Source organism: Calypte anna, chromosome 7 (assembly GCF_003957555.1).
Source record: "Calypte anna isolate BGI_N300 chromosome 7, bCalAnn1_v1.p, whole genome shotgun sequence".
Classification (NCBI taxonomy): domain Eukaryota; kingdom Metazoa; phylum Chordata; class Aves; order Apodiformes; family Trochilidae; genus Calypte; species Calypte anna.
The window spans coordinates 26740591-26763307 of NC_044253.1; the positions used below are offsets into that span (position 1 = coordinate 26740591).

Consider the following 22717-nt stretch of genomic DNA (forward strand, 5'->3'; position numbering starts at 1 on the left):
AGCAGCAGAGCAAAGCTCTAGAAGCAGGTCCAGAGGAGTTCACAAAGATGATCCAAGGGCTGGATGGAGCACCTCTGCTCTGAAGAGAGGCTGAAAGAGGTGGGATTGTTCAGCCTGGAAAAAGAGAAGGCTCTGGGAAAACCTTAGAGCACCTTCCAGTACCTTAAGGGGCTACAGGAAAGCTGGGGAGGGACTTTTGACAAGGGCATGGAGTGACAGGATGAGGAGGAACAGTTTGAAGCAGAAAGGGGAGATTCAGATGAGAACTTAGGAACAAATTATTTGCTCTGAGGGTTGTGAGACACTGGCCCAGGTTGCCCAGAGGAGCTGTGGCTGCCCCATCCCTGGGAGTGTTCAAGGACAGGTTAGATGGGGCTTGGAACAACCTGGTCTGGTGGGAGGTGTCCTTGCCCATGGCAGGGGGGTTGGAACTGGATGATCTTTAAGGTCCTTTCCAAACCCAGACATTCTGTGGTTCTGTGATTCTATGATAGAACCCCACAACACATCAGTGCTGATGCCAATTGCAGCAGATATTTACAGCTCCAAGGCCAACAACATAGTCCAAACCTGGCCAAGATAGAATTTCCTGCCATAAAGGCATAATGTGGAGTCAACTGCCAAATGCTGAAACAGTCCTAGCATGAAAGGTGTCCCACATTGATGCTGGTGCAGAAAATTCAGCCCCTAAATGGGGACAGATGTGTGAATCCCTTCTTCCCAGCCCTTCTGCAATTGCTGCTCCAGGGGTCAGCACTGAGGAGAGGGGACACAAAGGATTGCTGGGGTTCACCTCTGGCAGAGAAGCTGGGTAACCAGGGGCATGCTACATCCTTTTGCTCCAGCTTGATGATCCAAAAGTCACCTCCTTACTTTGTGATCCTGCTTTCACTGTTCAGCCAAGCCAGTGTGGCTGTCCCTGGGTTTGGCCCTCAGAGGCTTTGATTAGCTGCTGCCCAAGTTAATCACTTACCTTGTCTGGGAAATAGCCATGGATGAGATGTGGCTGGCTCTTCTTCTTAGCCTTCAAAACTGGACTTTCTGAAGTGATGGATTTCATCAGGGACATCAGGTGAAGGAGCCTGGGGGAGACTGGGCAGCTAAAAAGGACAATGTGCAACCATGGGCAGGAATCTGTGTCTCCTCCTAACAAGGAGCTTGAGCCCATGCTGCTTTATGTTCAGGCATATAAGGAATCTTTCAAAGCAGAATGGGATTTTGTTTCCTCTTTTTTTTTTTTTTTTTTTTTTTTTTTTCCCAGATGTAGCTGGAAACTCAGGGGTTTGTTTCTTGTTTTATTTTAAATAAACCTCCCAGTGTGGGATGCATCACCATCCCATCTCTCACATTCTTTCTCCAAATAAGTATTTATTTAATAAAATCAGAGAACATGTACTGAGAAGCCTCAACAGTAGTGGTTTTCTTTTGCATAGCAGCTGGTAGCTGTACCCTGTAACAGAGCAGGTTCATTAAACTGAGCCACTTTGATGTTCTCTCTGGCTGAGATGCAGGAAAGTCTGGGGAAACACGTGATCCTTCTAAGGGAAAGCACTTGTTTTGTTGATCAGTATGCATTAAAGCCTGGCTGCCTGGGAGGCAGGAAGCACCAAGTAAATAAAGCATCTCTGCTTTCAGGTGCAAAGCAAGCAGGAACAATATCCATCCTACCAACCCTCCTCAAGCTGGCGTGTTTGCAGAGACCTCCATCTATAACCTTCCCCTTGCTGATTGATGCAGCCCGTGGACATTCAGGCATCCCACCAGCTCCTGGCCCAGCTTTGTGCAACAGAAAAGGAGCTGCAGGTGCCTCTTCACACCCTGCTTCCACCCAAAATAAGGTGGAAATAATTTGGTGGGACATCACAGCAAGGCCCATGGTGGGGGTCTGAGCACCTCCTGGCAAGGGGATGAAGCAGGACATGTGTCAAGGCAAGGCTGAGAGTTGGGATCTTACATCTGTGATCCAAAGCCACTGGAGAAAAATGCTGCTAAGAGTGTGAAAAAGAAGCTCCCTCAACCAAGGAGGAGTATGAGGTTGAGCTGATCCATGGACAGGAGCTCTCTCACTCCTCTTGGGCAGGAAGGCAAGAAGGGAGGACTTTTTCCTGGCTTGGTAGAAAGGTTATTTTAGAAATATAGAAATGCTTTGTTGGAAAAGACCATTAAGATCATGAAGTCTAACAATCAGTCCAGCACTGCCAAGGCCACTACTAAACCATCAGCACCACATCTACATGGCTTTTAAATCCTTCCAGGGATGGCAACTCCATCGTTTCCCTGGAATGGCCAAATGAGGATTTTCCTGGGTCACTTCATACAAAGCACTGTTTCTAAGAACAAAACCATGGAGTTCTATCTCCAGTCATACAGTCCCAGTGTGGCTCTTGTACAGTCTCTCTCCATCACGTGCAGCTCCTTCCCCAGGGCACGTGCTTGTTGGTGACAGCTCTTCTGCACAGCCCAACATGTGAGTAGCAGGTAGCACCCTGAGAAATGGGTTTCAAAGAGGTGAAGCCCAGATGTGTCTTATGATTAGGAGGAGTGCCATAAAAGCAAGGAAGGGATGCTGGTGCCAGGAAAAGGGCAAGGACAGAGTTGGAGGAGGAAAGGTAGTGAGAAGAGGAGGATGGAGGATCAGCACCTGAGCTGAAGTTCTCCTTACTTGGGGAAGGTGAGGAGATTGGGCTTCCTGTGAGGAAGTCTCCTGAGAGTGACACCAAAGTGGTCCAGACATCCCAGCTGGTGGGAGAGGCAAATCAGGATGCATGGACAACTCTCAGGGTGAGGACACAAGGCTGGTGATGAGCTGTGGCAGGTGACAGATGACATCTGCCACATCAGAAGCCATGCTCAGCTTTAATGCATCTCTGAGTTTGCAGCAAAGAGCACTTCTGAGGATGTGCTGATTCTCTGATGGAGATCTCTGAACACTGCACAACACTGCACACTGTGTCTCAAATAAGAAAAAAGGCATTTGAATCACTGTTTCTCCCCTCTTTAAACAACGATTTCTTGTACATCCTGATTGCTGGAAGCAAGTGTGGTTACCATCAGGCTTAGAGAATCTCACTTCTGGGAAAAAGCAAAACAAAACATCAAAAAGAACATTGCAGGGCTACGCCATCAAGTGTTCAGGTATTAAATTGCACCGCAACAAAGAACAGCAACAGCCTTATTGTGAGAGCCTTCCAGTGTTTGTCTTGGCATGAGGACAACAGGAAGGGACAAAAGAGCCCTGTTGCAGGCACTCAAATACCAAATAAGGGAGGAGAAAACACAGAAGTACAGAATGGTTTGGATTGGAAAAGACCTTAAAGATCATCCAGTTCCAACTCCCCTGCCAAGGGCAGGGACACCTCCCACCAGACCAGGTTGTTCCAAGCTCCATCCAACCTGGCCTTCAACACTTCCAGGGATGGGGCAGCCACAGCTCCTCTGGGCAACCTGAGCCAGTGTCTCACAACCCTCAGAGCAAATAATTTGTTCCTCAGGTCTCATGTCTCCCCTCTTTAAGCTTCAAACTTTTCCCCCTCACCCTATCACTCTATGTCCTTTTCAAAAGTCCCTCCTCAGCTTTCCTGTAGCCTCTTCAGGTACTGGAAGGTGCTTCAAGGTTTTCCCAGAGCCTTCTCTTCTCCAGATTGAACTCCCTCATCTCTCTCAGCCTGTCTCCATAGCAGAGATGCTTCAGCCCTTGCATCATCTCCATGGCCTCCTCTGGACTTGCTCCAAGAGCTCCATGCCCTTCTAGTGTTGGAGTGTAGCAAGACAAACCTCTCTTAGGGGATGGCACTCTGAGGTACAACAGGGATTCCAGCAGAAGTTCACAAACAGTGCTCTGAGTCTGTTGCCCTCAGGACTGGTCAGCCTGGCTCAGTGCTACTGCTCCAGATTCAACTGACCCCTCTGCTGGCTTGCTCAGGACTGAGCTGAGCCTGTGCTTCAAGCCTCACCTTTTATTGCCCCCCTAACCCTGCTCATGTGCAGTTGGGGCCCGCCCTAATCAGGCACAGGTGGGCTTAACACAAGCTCATGCCCACTGCCTGGTAATTAGTGGCACTGGTTGCCTCATTTCACTACATTGGGGCCCCCAGAACTGAACACAGAAAGTATATACAGGGTACTTTTTTGTTTCATTGGGTCTTTTAATATTGGGCAATAAACATTCTTTGCAGGCGGGAAGGGAGGAGTGCCATGACACTGTCAGTGTGTGAGGAACACCAGGAGGGTGGCCTGTTCCTAGATGTCACTTCCTCTCCCAACCAAATTCCTGGTCTAAATGTCATATATCCCTCTGTGGTTTGCCCTAGAGGCTGATGGGAAACTACTGGGGAGACACAGCCAAGGTTTTCCCAGGATCTGCTGCTCCCAGATATCCAGGACATTGCCACACTGGGTGTGTAGGTCTGGTAGCAGCCTCCTCTGTGGACACTGAGGCTGGGGGCAACCAGTGCCAGCATCAACCCCAGAGATGTGAGTGATGCCTCAGACACAACCAGCTGCTGCCATTTACCCCTGGTCTGGTGTTTGCTCCAGACTCCTGCTTGCCCTGCTTGCTCCCTTCCTGTAGAGATGCTCAAAATCATGTCATGGTGCTTTTGTGTCATCATGGGGTTGATCCCACCCCATTTTCTGCCACCTTCACCTGCAGTGATGGTGCAGTTGGCAGGTCTTCTCTCTTCCAAATTCCCCTTTGGGGTCACACCAGAGGTGTGAGCCCTCCATGGAATAGAAACCCCAAGACCTTGCAAAGACAGAAGTGAAAGAAGCTTTCAGAAACCTCAGCAGGTCTCCAGAGCCCGGGCAGAAGAGAGGATACAGTGATGGTTTTTTAATGCTTTGAAAACAAGGGAGAGCTGCTCTGGACTTGGCTGGGTGACAGACATTCGTGCTGTCAGGAAGGTCATGGTAAAAGGGTTTTTTTTTAAAGAGAAATATGATTCTTTGAGTATTTCCCAGTGGGTGATCCTGCCATTTTCTGCTACTTCCTGACTGCAGCAGCTGAGTCACAGCTGGCTCTGGAAGGCTGAGAAAGTTCAGGAGGGAAACTAAGTGGTCCTGGTGTCTCTGGTGACCTCTGCAGAAAATCAGAGCTTGAGTTTTGCAGATGGAATTTCTCTAAGGCCATAAAATTGGGCCAGGGTCTATGGAAATTAACAGTGAAGATGCTCTGAGGATGGGAAGTGAGGGGAGGGGGTCAGGGAAAGGGTGGCTGTGTTTCCCTCTTGGAACCATCCAATCCCAGACTGGTTTGGGTTGGACAGAACCTTAAAAATCACCTAGTCCCAGTGCCCCTGCCATGAACAAGGACACCTTCCACTAGACCAGGTTGCTCCAAGCCCCAGTTCTCTGGGTAACAGTTTACCTTCTCTGGTGTATAAAAGGTGTATAAAAAATGAGGAGTTTTGTATTTTTCACAAAAAATTGAAACACCTGTCCCTAATTTTGCCCCCCCCTTTGAACATAGTTAGTGGGTGCTAAGGGAAGGGGATTTTTTTTCCCCTTGAAGCTCCAAAGCCCTATAAAATGTGAAGTTCAGGGTTTTTTTCCCAAACTTTACAATTAAGCAGCTGTGACTGACACTGAACTTCCACTGTCAGGGCAGAAGCAAAAAACAAAGCCAGAAAAGCAACTTTGAAACCGAACAATCAAAAAAATCATGATTTTCTGAGCACTGGTCTGGGGTGGTAAAAGAGGTGAGCGTGATGGATGGGGAAGCTGTCAGGGTTTCCCAAAATCCTGGTCTGGGTGAGGCTGCCATCCACGCCCCAGACCCAACCAACCCTTTCCTGACCTAAACATCCCATAACTTCTGTGCAGCCCCACACCCCTTCCCCTGCACCCCACAATGTGTCCCATACCCCCAGGCAGCAAGTCCCCAAGGTCATTTACTCCATTTACAGACCTCACATCAGGGAATGTGCTGCATAACCTAAGACAGACCCCCCACATCTCCTTCAGAGGGAAGGCAGGAATCTGGTGGAGGGAGGAGGGGAAGTCTCCATATTATTTTTATTCCCAGACTGGGCTCCTTGCCAACAGTGCTGCTGGTATAAATAATGGAATATGATGACAAGGACATTTTTAAAGGAGAACAAATCACCAGGCTACTCTTTAGAGGATCTTTCCTCTAGTTTCAGTGATGCTAATGAGGGAGGTCAATCCGTTTTCATTTCTCCCTGCCACCCAAGCTGGGACATTTATCTCTTTTGACAAGAAAACTCCTAGAGCAGACTTTGGTCTTTCATCTCATGTCCCTTTCTGGGGAGGAATATACCTCTGGAGGCCATGACAGGCCTAAACCTTGGCATATGTCAGCAGTACTGCTCCCCCACCACCTTTGCTGCCTTCAGCCATCAGCTCACACACTGCTGCTCTTGGATCCCTTCTGTAGGGTGCTAACTACAAAGTCACCTCACAGTGACCTAGGGACACCCTGAAGGGCATCAGTCCAGTTCCACCAAGCCAGCTGGTGATGAAGGTGCCTGCCCCCAGGCAGAGGGACTGATCTCTTGAAAAGCAGAGGGGTCAGGAAGGACAACTGGCAGTGTCATCATCATCTTTCCGGCTCTGATCTCACATCTCAGTCATCTCATATCCCAGTGACCCACCCAGGAAGCAATTCCATTTGCAGAAGAGCAGATGTTAGACCACATCACATGCCAGACTATGGATAAAACTCAGCATATCTTCCCTTCTGTAGTGCAGCCAAATGCCTGAAGTTTAGGAGACAGTCCCCAGGGAGCCAGCTTTGCTGGGAATTCTGCTTTTCCTGCTGGGGCAGCTGGGAGTGGCCCAGGGGCTCCCATCTTCACAGTAAAAAAAACAGAGCTCCTTCTCCATGGGCAGTAGAGAGCTGTCCTTTTAAAGGACTGGGCTTTGGGATCTGTTCCCCTGCCCTGTCTCAAGGGGGAAGATGCTGCCTCCTCCAGACAGGCTGGATGATGATGTCCCTAGGAAAGAATCAAACAAAGATGACAATGAAGGTGACAGGGGCAAAGCTCAGCTCAAACAAGAGGAGGTGAGTCCTCCAGGGTGGAATTCATCATAGAAGTAGGTGGTGGATACCAATAGGTCCCCTGAGCTCCTGGGGAGCTGAAAACAGTTGGAGTGCTTCGGAGATGTATCATCCATTCCTGCCACCATCTTCCCTGCCATTGTCATGTATGTTGTGAGCAGAACATCCACCAAAAGGGTTCAAGTCTTTCCAAAGCTGGAAAAGCAGCTTGGTGGCCTGAGTCACAGGCACTCAGTGAGAGGCAGAAGTAAAGGCAGAGCCACCAAGTCTCCTGCTACACCAGATGTCCCCAGAGGAAAGGATAAAAATGCACGGTGTGCCCTGGCAGCACAGCTGGGAAAATACATCAAGAAACACTTCTAAGAGAGATCAGGGTGATGGGCACCTCCTACCTCTGGGAACACTTGCTCTGACCACACAGGTGGGGACTTCTGCCACTGCCAGGTGGGGCAATGCAGGGCAGGCCATGTAACATGGCTTTTGTCACCCATCTGAAGCTTCATTAGGAAACTGCAGTAACTTCTACTTTTTTTTTCCTGCTGAGCCCTATTAGATTTGTCAAGTGAGCTGAGAGCCTGGAAAATGAGAGCTGGCTCCTGTCAGGCACCATGATGTCCCTCCATGTCATCAAAATTTTCCCTCCACCTTTTCTCAATCTTCTTGCTGGTGGGAATGGCTCTGAGGAAGCTCCTTGGCTTCCATGTCTGGCTCCCAGCCCCTCAACTGGTCATGGTCATGATTCACATTGGGTTTTTTTCACCTTATTTAACAGGAGAAAAATGTTCTGCAGGTTTCAGTGGTGGTTTATATCTAGGCTAAGGAAAAGAGCCCAAAGGAGAGATTTCTGTTAGCAGCTGGTGCAAATTCCTGGCTAACCCTCTTGAAAATGCTGTTGTACATCCTCCTGCAGGGCTGGCAACACTGAAACATCAAACACCCCAGGACCACAGCTCAGTTTCTTAAAAATTATGAAAGTTCAGTCACTATTTATGGTTCTTACCTCTTCATGCTGCAAGTAGATCAACCTTAAGATTTTTTTTAAAAAGAAAAAAAAAAAAGTAAGGTTTTTTTACAGGGAATACAGATTCACAATTAAACAGCTCTCTAAGGGTTTGAACAGAAGAACATAAAAACCTGCAAGAAATGCAGTAAGAAATAGTGCTGACACTATCTGTGTTTCAGGAGACCTGGTTTCTTGCTTTATTGTCAGATAAAAGAAATCAAACCCTGAAACGAATCAAAATTCTCTGGAGCCTTCCCATTTGGTGAATGGGCTCCTGGTACCTGCCACTAATTAATTAATCTCCAAAATCTAAATTGCTTCTTCTGTGTTCCCAGCCTGCAGGAAAACTTAAGCAAGACCTGAATGCTTAGAGGGGAAGCTGAATTTATTTAAGGTATCATTTAGTAGCAGCAATTTTCTGCCTTTGTTTTTATCTGTCTTCTCTCCTGGATTGATTTGGCCTCCAGAGGCACAGCAGCCTCCAGGTTATCTATTTTTACCCTGTGAAGGGTCAGAGCTGTGTGCTGTGAATGGTCTAAAGCTGTAGCAAGAGCAGCAGGGATGAATCCTGGGGCATGTGGGTGATGTTCCCTTTGCAGAACCATGCTGGGGCTATGAAAGACACTCATGGATCACACCTGTGGAGGTTGGAAGGGGAATTCCAGAGGTTATCTGGTCCGACCCCCCTGCTCAGGTTGTTCAGAACTGTGTCCAGATGGCTTTTGAGTATCTCCAAAGAGGGACACTCCACAGTGTCCCCTCGGCCAGTATTCAGACACCCTCAGACACAGAAAGCATTTCCAGAGGGTGTGCAGAGGAACTTCCCTCTGTTTCAGTGTGTGCACATGGCCCCTGGCACTAAAAAGAACCTGGCCTCATCCTCTGCACCTGGGGCTCTAAATAGCCCCAGTTCTCTCAGCCTTTCCTCGTTGGAGAGATGCTTCAGTCCCTTCATCACCTTCAGGGACGTTGGTACAACTTACTGGATAAAGTTCATGATTCTCTTGTACTGAGGAGGTGGAGGACCCCAGGGCTGCAGGGGTGGGCTCAGCAGTGCTGAGTAGAGGGGAGGCATCACCTCCCATCACCTGTCAGCAAAACCTCTCTGATTTCTCCCACATACCCCAGAGTGCCACTGGCTGGCTGTGCAATAAGGGCACACTGCTAGCTCAGGTTCACCTCAGGGTCTGCCAGAAGCCCCAGGTCTTTTTCTGCGGAGTTGATTTCCATTTTGGTGACCCCCAGCACGTTCTGGTGCCTGGGATTTTTTCTCCCCAGCTGCAGGACTTTGCATTTCTCACTGCTGAACTTCATGACATTCCTGGCAACCCATTTCTCCATCCTGTTCAAGTCCCCCTGCACAGCATCACAACCCTCTGCTGTGTCACCTATGTATCCCAGCTTGGTGTCATCTGCCAACTTGCTGGGGCTACCCTGTCATCCAGATCATTAATAAAGATTTTGAACAGGGTAGAACCAAGGTAGGACCAACTGTTCCCTAGAAAAAGGGCCAGGCAAGAGCATGGAGACTGGCATCTCTGGGGCTGGACGTGTCCTACCTGTCCCAGCAAGCCACCGTGTCACCATCCCGGCGAAGACAGCGGGGACCCTGCGGGCATCAGCTCCATCCACAGGCAAACGCTTCCCCCTAGTGACTCCAGAGCACAAGAGCAAGAGGTGGAACTGCAACCATCGAAGACAAACCTTCTATTGCTGCATGGGGCTTGGGAGTTAGTTTGGGGGAGGGGTTTGCCCTCAGCTTTTACACCTGAGGCTCTATAAATGCAAATAACCCTCCTTCCACCCATCCCTGGGATGCTCTGCAGCTGCTCTGAGGACCAGTGGGTGACTGAAGTGAAAAGACCCACTTAGCTAGGAGGGTGCAGTTGGGTGCTCATTCCTTCTCCTTCTCAAAAGCCTGGGCTGGGTTGACCTCTGCTTGCAGAAAGGCAGGGAGCCCTGATAACAAGCTCCTACATTCCTTCGCTGCCTTGACTGATGGAGCCCCAGTTGTGCCACAAGTAGGTGGGGTCCTTACTGAATGCAGTGGGTTCAGTCCCTTCTTCCTTCTGGGCAGGACAGGGTTCAGCAGTAGAAGAAGCAGGAGAAAGAGCATAAGCAGCCAGGAAGCTGAGACGTCACTGGCTCCCCTGAGGCACTGCAGAGTAGACACAGGTGACATAGCCCACTGGCTGGCTCTTCAGGCCTGGGGACAGCTAGGGTGCACTAGGGACCAAAGTGGGAACCAGTGACACCTGAGTGAAGGAAGAGGTGGCTTAGTGATAGGAGAAGCAGGAATGGTTTCAAACTGAGAGACAGGAGGTTTAGATAATTATTTGCTATAAGGGTGGTGAGACACTGTCCCAGGCACCCCAGAGAAGCTGTGGCTGCCCCATCCCTGGAAGTGTTCAAGGCCAGGTGGATTGGGCTTGCAGCAGCCTGGTCTGGTGGGAGCAAGATGGTCTTTAAGGTTCCTTCCAATCCAAACCAGTCTAGGATCCTATGGTTTGGGTGCTGTGGGTGCTGCCACTATGATTGCTCCCAAGCAACAGCAGAGCTCACCTCCCCTCACCTCCCTACTCCTCCACAGCACCTCTGGGGTCATTCACTGCTCATATCCTTCCTGATTTACACCCTAATTGTGGTAATTCCTCTTGGAATGAAAAAGATGCTGCCTTCTTCAACAGCAAACCAATAAAGAAGTGCTGCAGGATGTGAAAGATGAAAATGAGTGAGACAAAAAGGCCAGAAAGAGAGCCTACTCCTGACCATTTTTTGTCCCCACAGTGTCACTCTGAGAACCACCAAATCTGGCTCTAACATTTTATCTCAGAATTTAGGTTCTTACCCCTTTGGGTCTCTTAATTTTTATTTTTTTTTTTTTTCACAATTTAAAAGTTCTAAAGAAAAACAAGTCAGATCATATGGCTTTGCTTTTTTCTTTTGGACTCTAGCTTTTTTTTTTTTTTTTTTTTTTTTTTACTGACTAAACATCTGAACATCTGAATAAAAGGGTCCCAGAGTCAAGCTGCACATCAGATGGGCAAAGCACGAGCATCCACACTTCCCAGATCAATGGATTCCTATGAGACTTTCAGATTAGACTCCAAATCTGATGGGAAGGGAATGGGTGGGAAGGATTTTGCCAGGCAACAGCCCCTAGAACCACCAGGTGTGAAGGGCTCCTCTGGGCCTCTGAAATCCAAGAGCAAGACTTGTCTCCAGGCCATCACCAGGTGGCCCTAGAAAACAGCTTTTGACACTATTACTGAACCTTCTCTGGTTAAAACAGATTCCTTTAGTTTACTGGCTTTAGTTTTCTGAAAAGAAAAAGAAAGACAAAGAAAAGTGGGGCAGAGGCCAATGTCATCTGTCCTTTACCACCATCTCTGGGAGGTCCTTTTGGACCTGACCCTCTAGAACTGTTTTTTACTCCAATGCCAAGCCATACAGGGTGGAGGCTTCTGTGCCATGGAGTATTTGTCTGGTACCAAACAGAGGTTCCTTTGTGGTGCTGTGCAGGTGAGGAGGCTCAGCCACTGCCTCTACAGCAGGGACAGCAAGATGCCAGCAGTGTGACTGTCACATAGATGCCCACCACTGCAGACTGGTTGGCAACCTGAGAGCATCCCCAGGCAACTCAATGCAAAGGAGGCATGGATGGATTTGCAAGCCTTTTGTTTGCCACTAAGCACCAGCACGCGTCCCAAGGGCTGCCACCCTCCTTAGGAATAACACGGAAGTATGGGAAAAGCACTTGGAAACTGCAGTTAAAGGAGATTCCCAGGGGAAGGTTCTCCACACAAGACCTTAGGATGGAGGGAAGCAGATAACACATAGGATGTGTTGGCAGTGGCACTGAACCCTGCCCAGCTGTAGCAGGGTGGTTTGGTGGCTTAGCACAGCTCTGTGTTGGATCAGATCTGGATTCATCTCTACCCCAATGACCCCTGGAATCAAACTGGGCTTCATCTTTCTGTGCCAACAGACTCCACCTGGGAAGCTCAACCAGGGGAAGATACTTTGAGGTCCTGTGCCCATCCCTCACCTGGCACTGGGGTGATGAAGTGCTGGCTGGGGTGCTATAAGGAATTCCTGTCCCAGCTCTCCATCCATCCATCTGGAGAAACTTAGATTAGTAAATATAAAAGGCCAAAAGAGGGCAGCTTTTCACTCAGATTCCTTCCCCAGCTCAGCAAGCAAAGGTACTGGCTGGAGCAGGAATATGCAGGCAGGACCAGCACCCCAGCGGTACCAGCCCTGGGCACCCACAGAACTTCTGCCAGACTCTGGCTACTGAACCTCACAAGAATCAGCACTGAGCTCCAGTGGTTTAACCACAAAGCCCCAAAACAGACTCCCTCCCACGTCCCATCACCCTGTGGTGACCCTCACAGGGTGGATCTGCTCTTGATGCTCCTCACCTACCTCCCTTCCCTGGGGAAAGCATCTCCATGTGCAAAATTGCCCAGAAGCTCATAAGCATTTCTTGGGCTGTAATTCCAGACCTGTGATGGGAACATGCAACTCCAGCCCCATTTCTACACTTCCTAAAATGGCCCAGACTCCACTTAATTCAATTACAGCTTCATTGCATACAAATGTCTCTTGAATTAGCAGGCAGGTAATGTTCAGCACCATGTGAAATGGTACCAGAGGGGTGTCTGTGTCCATTCACCTCACCTGTGTGCCTGGAAGGTGCCAAGCAGAGTGGTGGTTCCCCAGGACCCAGAAACTTGGGCACTTCTTGCAGTGGTGGAGGGAATATTCAATCAGAGCATTGCAGACTGGTTTGGGTTGGAAGGAGCCTTACAGATCATCAAACTGCCATGGGCAAGGACACCTCCCACCAGACCAGGTTGCTCCAAGTCCCATCCAACCTGGCCTTGAACACTTCCAGGGATGGGGCAGCCCCAGCTTCTCTGGGCAGCCTAGGCCAATGTCTCACCACCCTCACAGCAAAAATTTTTTCCTCAAATCTCACCTACCAATATCACAGTTATGCCTCTGCCTCACTGAGGAGGAAAGTCAGCAAGGAAGGAGAAGGATTGCTCAGAGAGCAGCCTTGAACCTGGGTTGTCCTCTCTCACTGTGCTGCCCACAGTGCCCAGGGGACAGAAGGGATGCTCCAGGTCCCTTGCCAGCCAGCCCTGGACAAGCCTCATGCTTCCAGGCTTGAGGCTTTAATTTAGCTAATTTAATTTAATTAAGCTGTTCACAGAATCACAGAATGTGAGGTGCTGGAAGGGATCCCTGGATATCATCCAGTCTCACCATCCTGCCAGAGCAAGTTCACCTAGAGCAAGTTGCACAGGATGGGCTCCAGGAGGGTTTTAAATGTGTCCAGGGATGGAGACTCCACCACCTCTCTGGGCAGCCTTTCCCAGTGCTCTGCCACCTTCCAAGTAAAGAAGTTCCTCCTCATGTTTAGATGGAGTTTGTGTCCGTTTCCTCTCATTGCTACAAGGAGAGTTTGAGGCTGGAAGGCATCAGTCAGGTGAGAATCAGCAGCTAAGATCTGACCACCCACATGATCCTGGTGCAGTTTGTCTCTAAATCAGGCTGACTAAAGTAGCTGTAAACACTTTGTACACCAGCTGAACAAAGGTAAAACAGCTCAGAGAAGGATTTTCCCCTCTGGTCACAAAACAGCTCCCTTATGAAAAAAAAAAACCTGAAACAAAAAAACAGAAAAAAAAATATTAAAAATACAACAATAAAAGGACAGGCAGTGAATAAAATGCTCTGACATTTGGGGGGCCTAAGCAAAAATTTGGGGTGCAAATCACCCAGGAGGTCATTTGAAATGCTAGAGTGCTGCTGTAGAGCATCAAGTGATTTATGAGCCTTAATTTCCCCCAGCTCTCTCTTCTTGCCTTGCTTGCAGCTCCATAGGCTCCAAGATTTACTGCCTTGGGAATGGGTGCTGGGAAATGGAGGGTTCATCTAAGCCTCCTGCTTTTTTTTTTTAAGATAGAGTGTCATGGAAAAATTATAGGGCAAAATCTGCATCTCTGACTCCATCCCAAGGTAAAACCCCTTGCAGGAATTTTGCCTGGGTAAAGTGTAGATAAGATTGAGTGTTTTGGGGGCAGGAACGAGGGAGGGATAAAAACCTGAACCATTCTGTAGGTTGTATCTGTGTGTGCTTAACCCTCCTGGACTCAGCACCCCTTCTCCTCCACAGAAGGGTTTTATTCAGCCTTCCTTCAAGTTTCCAGCCTGTGCTCAGGCAGGTTACACAGCTCCAGACCAGCACTTCAAGGCCAGATTTTCTCCCCAGAGTGAGTGATTATAGGGGTGTTCAGTGCGTACCCCAGCACAGGACACAGGTCCAGGGCAGGTACTCCCACCACCATCACCGAATTTTTCCCTTTGTCTCCCAAATGAATGCAGTGTCCTGGGGCAATGAAACCAGCAGGGTTTCATTCTCCTCTCCTCTGGCACAGGGAAGCAACTGAGCATAAAATCAGCCATTCAGAGCTGTTACTTACCCAGATGGAAGTCAGAGGTGGGTGGGTGAGAGGGGTTACTCTCCTCCAGGCACTGCTTGTGCAGAGGGTGTTGGGGATCTGGTATCACACCTTATCCAGGTGGAAAGAAAGGGTTGCTTCTCCTTTGACCTCAGCCCAGGAGATGCTTCACCCATCAATAGATGTGTCCTTGGCAAAGTAGAGATGAGGGGATGGAGTATCTGTTCCTGTGATACATCAAAAGGAGTGTGAGCAGCAGCAGGTGGAGGGAGAGGATTCTCTTCCTCTACCCTGCTCTCTTGAGACTCCCTCTGCAATGCTGAGTCCAGTTTTGGGGTTCCCAACAACAAGGACACGGAACTGTTGGAGCAAGTCCTGAGGAGGCCACAAAGATGCTCAGGGTGCTGGATCACCTCTGCTATGGAGACAGGGTGAGAGAGTTAGGATTGTTCAGTCTGGAGAAGAGAAAGCTCCTGAGAGACACTAGAGCACCTTCCAGTGTGGGGACAGACTTTTTAGCAGGGCTGGAAGGAATTGGACAAGGGGTAATAGTTGTAAACTGAAAGAGGGGAGTTTTAGGGGAAAAGCGATAGGGAGAGCCAGGGCTGCAATGCAAGAGTAGGATAAAAAGAGTGAGCTTTTTTTGGTGTTAAAATCTCAGGCTAACTCAGCAGAAACCCCTTATCCTCACCTCGTTTTAATCCACCAGGCTGCAGTTGGTTGTTGTGTTTGCAGAGGATATTTCCAGGCAGTGTAGCACCAAGGAAATGCCTCTCCATTCAGCAAGAATTGACAAGCTTTGGAATTCTGCTTCAGTGTGCTGAGAAAGCTAAAAGCTTGTGAAGCTCCATAGTGGGTTTATACAAATGGAGGGGGAAAGGGGCAAAACAACTACCAAAAATTATAGCACATATCTGCCCTGGTCATGTGCACCTCCAGCTGCCTCTGTTCTGGCTGCTTAGAGACACAAGCAGCTGAGTGAGATGGATGTTGTGCTGCCTTGTTATGGCTGTTATCACATCAGCTCCTTTAGAGGCAGATTTTGTTCTTGATTTGTGCCTGTTTTAGCATTTCCCAGAGATGCAGCTGTAAAGTCGCCTCTAAGCTGGTCCTTGAGGGACTTTGCTTTGGCCTGAGAAGGCATCTGAGGTCATGAAATGAAGCTGAGCTGCTGTGCTGGGGATGAACAGATTATTCCTCACTCCTGCATTAAGAGCTCTGTGGATTCGGTCATTTCTCCTCTATGGTGCTGCTTTTATCCACCCCTCTATCCCTGTCTCTATCCCTTCTTCCAACCCTCCTTCCACCCAGCAGCCCCCAGGGATATCTCAGAACTCTGTTTCTTTCTCTTGTCCACAAGATCTCCTTGGCCCAAGAGCCTGCATGCCCCAATGGACGGAGAAGAGATGAAGTGCTCTGTTCCACTGGACACCCCACCCTCCCAGCAGTGACAGTGATGATGATGAAGCACAGAAAACTACCCAAGTGAGGCTGTTTCCCAAAATCACCAAGGTAGCAGAGGTGTGAATCGAGAGATGATGTCCTGTGAGGTATTCAATATCTGTTTCTCATTTATTCCCCTCTGCCCACTCCTGTTAACCCTTTCTGTGTGGGTACTTCTCTATACCATGCAGAATAAAGCACTGCATTTTCCAGGAGGAAGGAGTCCCAGTAAATCTGTGATGCTCTTTCCCTACAGTCAATATCCAAAAGGTACCTGTGGGACATGTAGGTTGTATTATGATCCTGCATTACCTGGCCTCCTCATTATCCACTGAGTGGGCTCAAAGGTCCTTGGAAATTAAGAGTGGATGAGGAAGGAGAGACACACAAGGAAAGGATGCTGACCATGGCAGGTGCAGCTGCCCTGCCCCCAGAAAGCCTCCCTAAGGGCTCCACTGTCAGGGCTCACAAGGAGGGAAGAGGTGTTCCCACACCACATTTGCCAGTGCTGCCTTTTCCACCCCATGCAGGCACCTGAAAGCTGCCCCTCAGGCAGAGCTCTCCCGTGACAACCCAGCAGAACTGGGGAGCAGCCCTCCCAAACTGTCTGGAGACACAAACCTTGTGTCTTGTCCCCACCATCAGCTTTTGGAGAGGTGGCTGCTGCAGCTCTGGCTCTCTGTGCAGCCTTCCCACTGAATTAGTCACGGGGATGTTTTTAATTAGCCTCAGAAATCCCCAAGAAAGGGGGCAGCCCTAATTACAGCTCTCTCCTGTCAACTTTGTTGGGGCTGCTGTCTCTGCCTTTAATACAGAAACAAAAGGGAGCAGGGTAAGACAAGTGATACTATTAAGTAGGAAGGAGCAGGGCAGGAACAGGGTACTCTGCACACTCCAGCAGCTGGGATTCTCTCTGCAAAACAGATTTCCCCCTCCCCAAGTCACCAGCTTCTCCAGAAACAGCTGACAAAGCTGCAGCTTTAACGTTTTGCTCTGCCTGCATGATAAAGAGCTAATTGGACACAGATTAAAAGTCACTATTAGGGATAATCTGCAAGAGGAACATGTAAACCAGGAAGCATCCTTGCAATGTCTCTGGGCCAGTGGATGTGCATCGGCTCCAGCCCTTTGCATTTCACACACACCCCCACCCCCCCAAAAAAAAAAAAAAAAAAATAAAAAAAGAAGCAGAAGATGAGCTGGGGGAAGGGAGATGGGATGAGGGGTTGGAAGCTGGGAGGGAATAATTGCCATATCTGAGAACAGTTACTATGGCAGCAACACTCTTCTTGCTGCTGGAGCAAAATGTTGGGGAGCAGCAGCACTGCCTTTGTCAGATACTGGCAGACACACATTTAGATGCTAATGTTGGCTTTAACCTTGGCTGCTTAACCTTGATGGCATGGAAATGGGGAGAAAAAAACAGAGGGAGGGACTTATGGAAGAGATGGGTTTCCTCACCCTAAATTTGCCTCTGGGTGTATTTGCCAGACTCCTTTCAGCTGCCATTAACACTGTTATTAATATTATATACAACACAGTGCTTAATATTCCTCAGGGGTCTTACCAGCTTGTTTATGGCTGGTTGGCATCAGCCACAGAGCAATTTACCACTGCCATGCTTGCTTCATTTATCCCTGTCCCTTCGAGATCACCTGCTCTAAGGCTGTTTTTTAGGGCAACCCTCAGGTCTGATCAGCCTGTCTGCCTCACCTCTCCTTTCCCTATAATTTGCAATCAATGTTGGTGTGAAAAAAGGAGGGGCGTGGAGGAGGCAACTCTCTCCCTCGGATTTTGACTATTGAGGGGAAAGGGATTTTGGTGGTTGGTTTAGAAAATGAAGTGTTTTAATGTGAGGCTCAAAGCTGTCTTCAGCAGTGGGGATGAAGGAGAAAGGAGGGAGAGGGTTAGAAGTGATGGAGAGGTAATTGCCCAGGGAGATCTGCCTGGTCATAGCACCAGGGGCTGAAACAGCATCTCCTGTGCTGGAACTGGTGCTCCTGGGCTTGAGAGTGAGCTCACTGCCTCAAAGTAAATTCCTAAAATCCAATTTACTGTGCACAGCCCAGCTGCTAATTGTGAGGCAGCCAGGGCTGCCCTTACCCTGGGATCATCAGCATTTCAGAAAGCTTTTGCTGGAGGAATTCAGGCAGAAGAGATGAAAGCAGAGCCAGATCTGCTGGTGACACCCCTCACACCTATGACCCTATTCTTCTATTTCAAGCACTTTTTTTGCTTTCATGCTTCAGCTCCTAGAGTCAGGTGATCACTCACAGCCTTCTACATCAAAGCTCATTACCTTCATGTGGTCACAGAGAAAAGCCTGAACTCACAGCCAGCAGTTCAGGACAACCTTGGAGCATAAAACATTTCCATTTTCCAGCCCAGACAATGCCTGCACCTTGCTTTTTGAAGGGCTGTGCAGAGCAGAAGCGATGCCACCTCACACGTGCCACCAGCGCATTTCTCCCAGCTGCACGCTGGCGGGGATGGAGCTCCCCACACTTTTCACACTGTCACCACATGGTGATTTTCATCAACACTGAGCCCAGCATCACCTCTGGAGATTGTCAGAGAGAGAGAGCTGCCAGTATTTTTAATGATGGCATGCGTTAGTGGATAGTTTTATCTCCACGTAAAGCTGCACCACACATCATTGGGATGAAGTATGAGAAATTATCCCATTCTAGCCTGACAATCCTCAATGCATGCTGTGTGATGAAAATATCTTAAATTAAGAGCAGTAGCTGTCTTCCATAGTACACTTCTTTCTCTGGGGCTTTCTAGTTCAGCTGTCAGATAGAGTTGATATTTATTTTACAAATGCTGTAAAAGAGGGAATGGATAATAATGTAAGGAAAAATCCTGCTGTCACTCCTTGGCTCAGGACCAATAGCAGAAAACACAGAAACCCAGACTGGTTTGGGTTGGAAGGGACCTTAATGATCATCCAGCTCCAATCTTACCTACCTATAGCAAGACAAACCTCTTTCAGGGAACTGCACTTCAAGGTCCAACCAGGTGTTCCAGCAGAGACTCACGAATAGTGCTCTAAGTCTGTTGCCCTCAGGGCTGACTGGCCTGGATCAGAGCTATTGCTCCAAAAGCAACTGACCTCTCTGCTGGCTTCCTCAGGAGTGAGTTGAGCCTGTGCTTCAAGCCTCACCTTTTATTGGCCCCCAATCCTGCTCATGTGCAGTTGGGGCCTGCCCTAACCAGTCACAGGTGGGCTTAACACAAGCTCATGCCCACTGCCTGGTAATTAGTGGCACCTGGTTGCCTCATTTCACTACACCTACCATGGGGAGGGACACCTCCCTCTTGACCAGGTTACTCCACACCCCATACAACATGGCCTTGAACACTTCAGGAATGGGACAGCCAGAGCTTCTCTGGCCAGCCTGGGACAGTGTCTCACCACCCTCCCAGCAAAGAATTTCTTCTTAATAACTAATGTAAATCTCCCCTCTTTCAGTTTAAAGCCATCACCCCTTGTCTTATCACACCCTGCCCTGTCAGAAGTCCCTCCTCAGATTTCTTGTAGTCTCTTCAGATGGGAGGTGCTCTAAGGTCTCCCCAGGAAGGCTCCACACTGAACAACTCCAACTCTCTCAGCTGTACCCCTAGGAGAGGTGCTGCACCCCTCTCAAATAAAGGCAATGGCAAAGAGTGGGGTATGCGTTGCCCAGGACACACAGTGAAGGTGGCTTTCCTGTGCCCACAGTGGCTTGGAAGAGCTTCAAGGAGGAGTAGGTGGGTTGGCAGCTACATGGGGTCTGGATCCATGCTGAACGTGGGGCATCTGTCCTCACAAGAACCTCAGAGGCTCCTCCATGAGTTGTGGGCACTCAGGGTGTTCATGAAGGTTAGAGATGCAAAAAAAGCAGAAACAGCAGTGATGAACCTTAGTGTCCTGCTGCCCTGGGTTCAGGTGAGGTTTTCCCTTCCTGGCATCTCCCTGCTTTGGGAGGTTTGGGGATGGAGATGCCAGCTGGTGGTGATGGTGGTGGTGACTCCCTAGCTCACAGAACCTTTACAGGAATGCAGCATCGCTCTCCAGCTCTCCTGGCACATCTTGTGGCTGGTGCTAGTCGTCCCCACAAGAGCTGTGCCTGAAACCCCAATTTCCATAGCCGGGAATGACACAAAGCACAGCAGAAGGTCGTCCCCCCCCGTGTCTCACATGCGGGAATAACGCTTCGGCTTCGAACTATTTTGAGATCCCTTTGAAAGGGATTTTTCACTATTTCTGTGATGGGTGACGATGAAAAGCGCAGGCATAAAGCAGTGTTACCCACCGGCGGGCAGGGGCACCCGGACAACGGGTCGCAGAGGGTCGGAGACCCCGAGCAGCTCCGGGTGCAGACAGGCAGAGGCGGTGCGGGCAGGAGAGGTGCGGGCAGGGCAGGGGAGGGGAGGGCAGAGAGAGGGGTCTGGCAGGGGCGGTGCAGGCTGTGGAAGAGGGGACCGGAGAAGGCTGGAGAGGGGACAGACAGGGGCGGTGCGGGCAGGGCAGGGGCGGGCAGGGGAGGAGGGGGGCGGTGCAGGCAGGGGAGGTGCGGGCAGGGGCGGTGCGGGCAGGGCAGAGGGGAGCAGGGGAGGTGCGGGCTGGGGAGGGGCGGTGCGGGCAAGGGCGGTGCGGGCAGGGGAGGGGGGCGGTGCAGGCAGGGGAGGTGCAGGCAGAGCAGGGGCGGTGCAGGCAGGGGCGGTGTTGGCAAGAGGCGTCGGCGCGGCCCCTCCTCCCGGGCGGGGTGATGCTTCATTTCCCCCGTGTTGCCGCCGCGTGGAGCCGCGTTGCCCGCTCTCTGCCCGTCCCGTCCGATCCCGGCTCCCCCAGCCGTGCCCGGCGGGCCGGCGGCGTGGGGATGGGCGCGGGGCTGTGAGGGCGGCCCGAGCCGTGGCCATGGGGAACATCTCCTCCAACATCTCGGCCTTCCAGTCCCTGCACATCGTCATGCTAGGCTTGGACTCGGCGGGGAAGACCACCGTGCTCTACCGGCTGAAGTTCAACGAGTTCGTCAACACGGTGCCCACCATCGGCTTTAACACGGAGAAGATCCGGCTGAGCAACGGGACGGCCAAGGGCATCAGCTGCCATTTTTGGGACGTGGGTGGTCAGGAGAAGCTGCGCCCGCTCTGGAAGTCCTACAGTCGCTGCACCGATGGCATTATCTACGTGGTGGATTCGGTGGACGTGGATCGGCTGGAGGAGGCCAAAACGGAGCTGCACAAGGTGACCAAGTTCGCCGAGAACCAAGGCACCCCGCTGCTGGTGATCGCCAATAAACAGGACCTGCCCAAGTCTCTGCCGGTGGCCGAGATCGAAAAGCAGCTGGCCCTGCAGGAGCTGACCCCTTCCACCACCTACCACATCCAGCCCGCCTGCGCCATCATCGGCGAGGGGCTGACCGAGGGCATGGACAAGCTGTACGAGATGATCCTCAAGCGGAGGAAGTCCCTCAAGCAGAAGAAGAAGCGGTAGAAGCTCCGCAGAGGCGGGGAGGGTTGATAGGGAAGCAGACAAAGGGAACTACTGAGGGGGAGAGAGAACCAAAGCGATTCTTTTGGGTTTGATTTTATTCTTTTTTTAATTCTTATTTTATTTTTCCCCCCTCCTTTTTTTAAATGAAAAGACAATAGTGGTGGTAACAAAGCCGCTTCTGCCAGCAAGCCTCTCCCACCGTCCCTCTCCGTGGACCACTGTGCTCAAAAGGGCCGAATCCAGACCTCCTGGGAAGTGGCGGAGACACCACCCGCCTCCCCTTCCATCCTCCGGTACCACCGAGCTTTATTGTGTCGGGGGCGAGCAGGGCAGGACCCTGTGGAAGTGCATTTGAGAGTGAAGCCCAGCGTGGTGCTTCTGGATCTTTAATGTGTGCATTTTGGGGAGGGGGCGGGGGGTGGCGGTGGGGTGGGATATGGATGCTGGGGGGAGGGTATAGATGGATGCTATGGAGAGCATCCGGTGTCGGCAAGGTCAGCGGTGAGGGGGCTTCCAGCTCGCATCCTTCACCCGCATTTAGCGGTGGGAAGGGGTGTGGGAAGTGTGTGTGTAGGGTGGGGGGGCGGCTGGACCAGCAAAAAATGTCTCGGGAGGGTGTGTGTGTGTGATGGGTAAGGGGACCAGCCTCTTGTTTTAGGGTGTGGATGGGTGCAGGGCAAGGACAGGCAGCCTTCAGCCCGGGGGGTGTGAGGCTGTGGGGGTGCTTAGCAGCTGCTGACTGGCGCTGAGCTTTGAGCTGTTTGCTTAAGAAAAAAAAAACAAAAAAAAGGAAAAGAAAAAACAACAAAAAAAGGAAAAAACAAAATGGCAAGGTTTTGGGTGAACTGCTGAAAGCGTTAGGGCCGGGGGCGCGGGGGACTGTTCAGAAGCCCCCCCTTCTGAAAGCCTTCGTTGTGTCACCTGAAGCCAAGCTCCGAGCAGATCTTTATTGTGCTCAGGCAGAGGGATGCTCCAAGGTGCTCCAGGGGCGTTATCCCAACCAGAGAGGACAATAAAAACAGAGTATCAAACTGCAGGGTAGGGGATCATCGGGCAGCTCCGCAGGCAGTGTGGAAGGAGAGGGCAGGAGTGATGTGGGAGTTTTGAGGGAGGTCATGGCAGTGCAGAAGGGATGTGGGGGGGGGTTCATGGCAGTGCAGGAGGGACACAGAGTTCCCAGCACTGCCTGCTGTGGTGGCCAGAGCTTGCAAGATCTCTTCTGGGAAGGGAAGAGAGCAGGGTGTACAGACAGGGGGGGAGGATGGGGGCTACCTGCTGAGTGCCTGCAAGCACCCCAG

At 50.4% G+C, this 22717-nt stretch overlaps 1 protein-coding gene across 1 annotated transcript; it reads left to right on the top strand.

The window, feature by feature from the left end:
* The first annotated feature begins 20707 nt into the window (after positions 1-20707).
* On the top strand, positions 20708-21813 carry ARL4C (ADP ribosylation factor like GTPase 4C). Its single transcript, XM_008495008.2, has one exon. It carries the CDS (start codon positions 20841-20843, stop codon positions 21417-21419), a length of 579 nt encoding a protein of 192 aa, XP_008493230.1. The 5' UTR covers positions 20708-20840; the 3' UTR covers positions 21420-21813.
* The last annotated feature ends 904 nt before the right edge of the window (positions 21814-22717 follow it).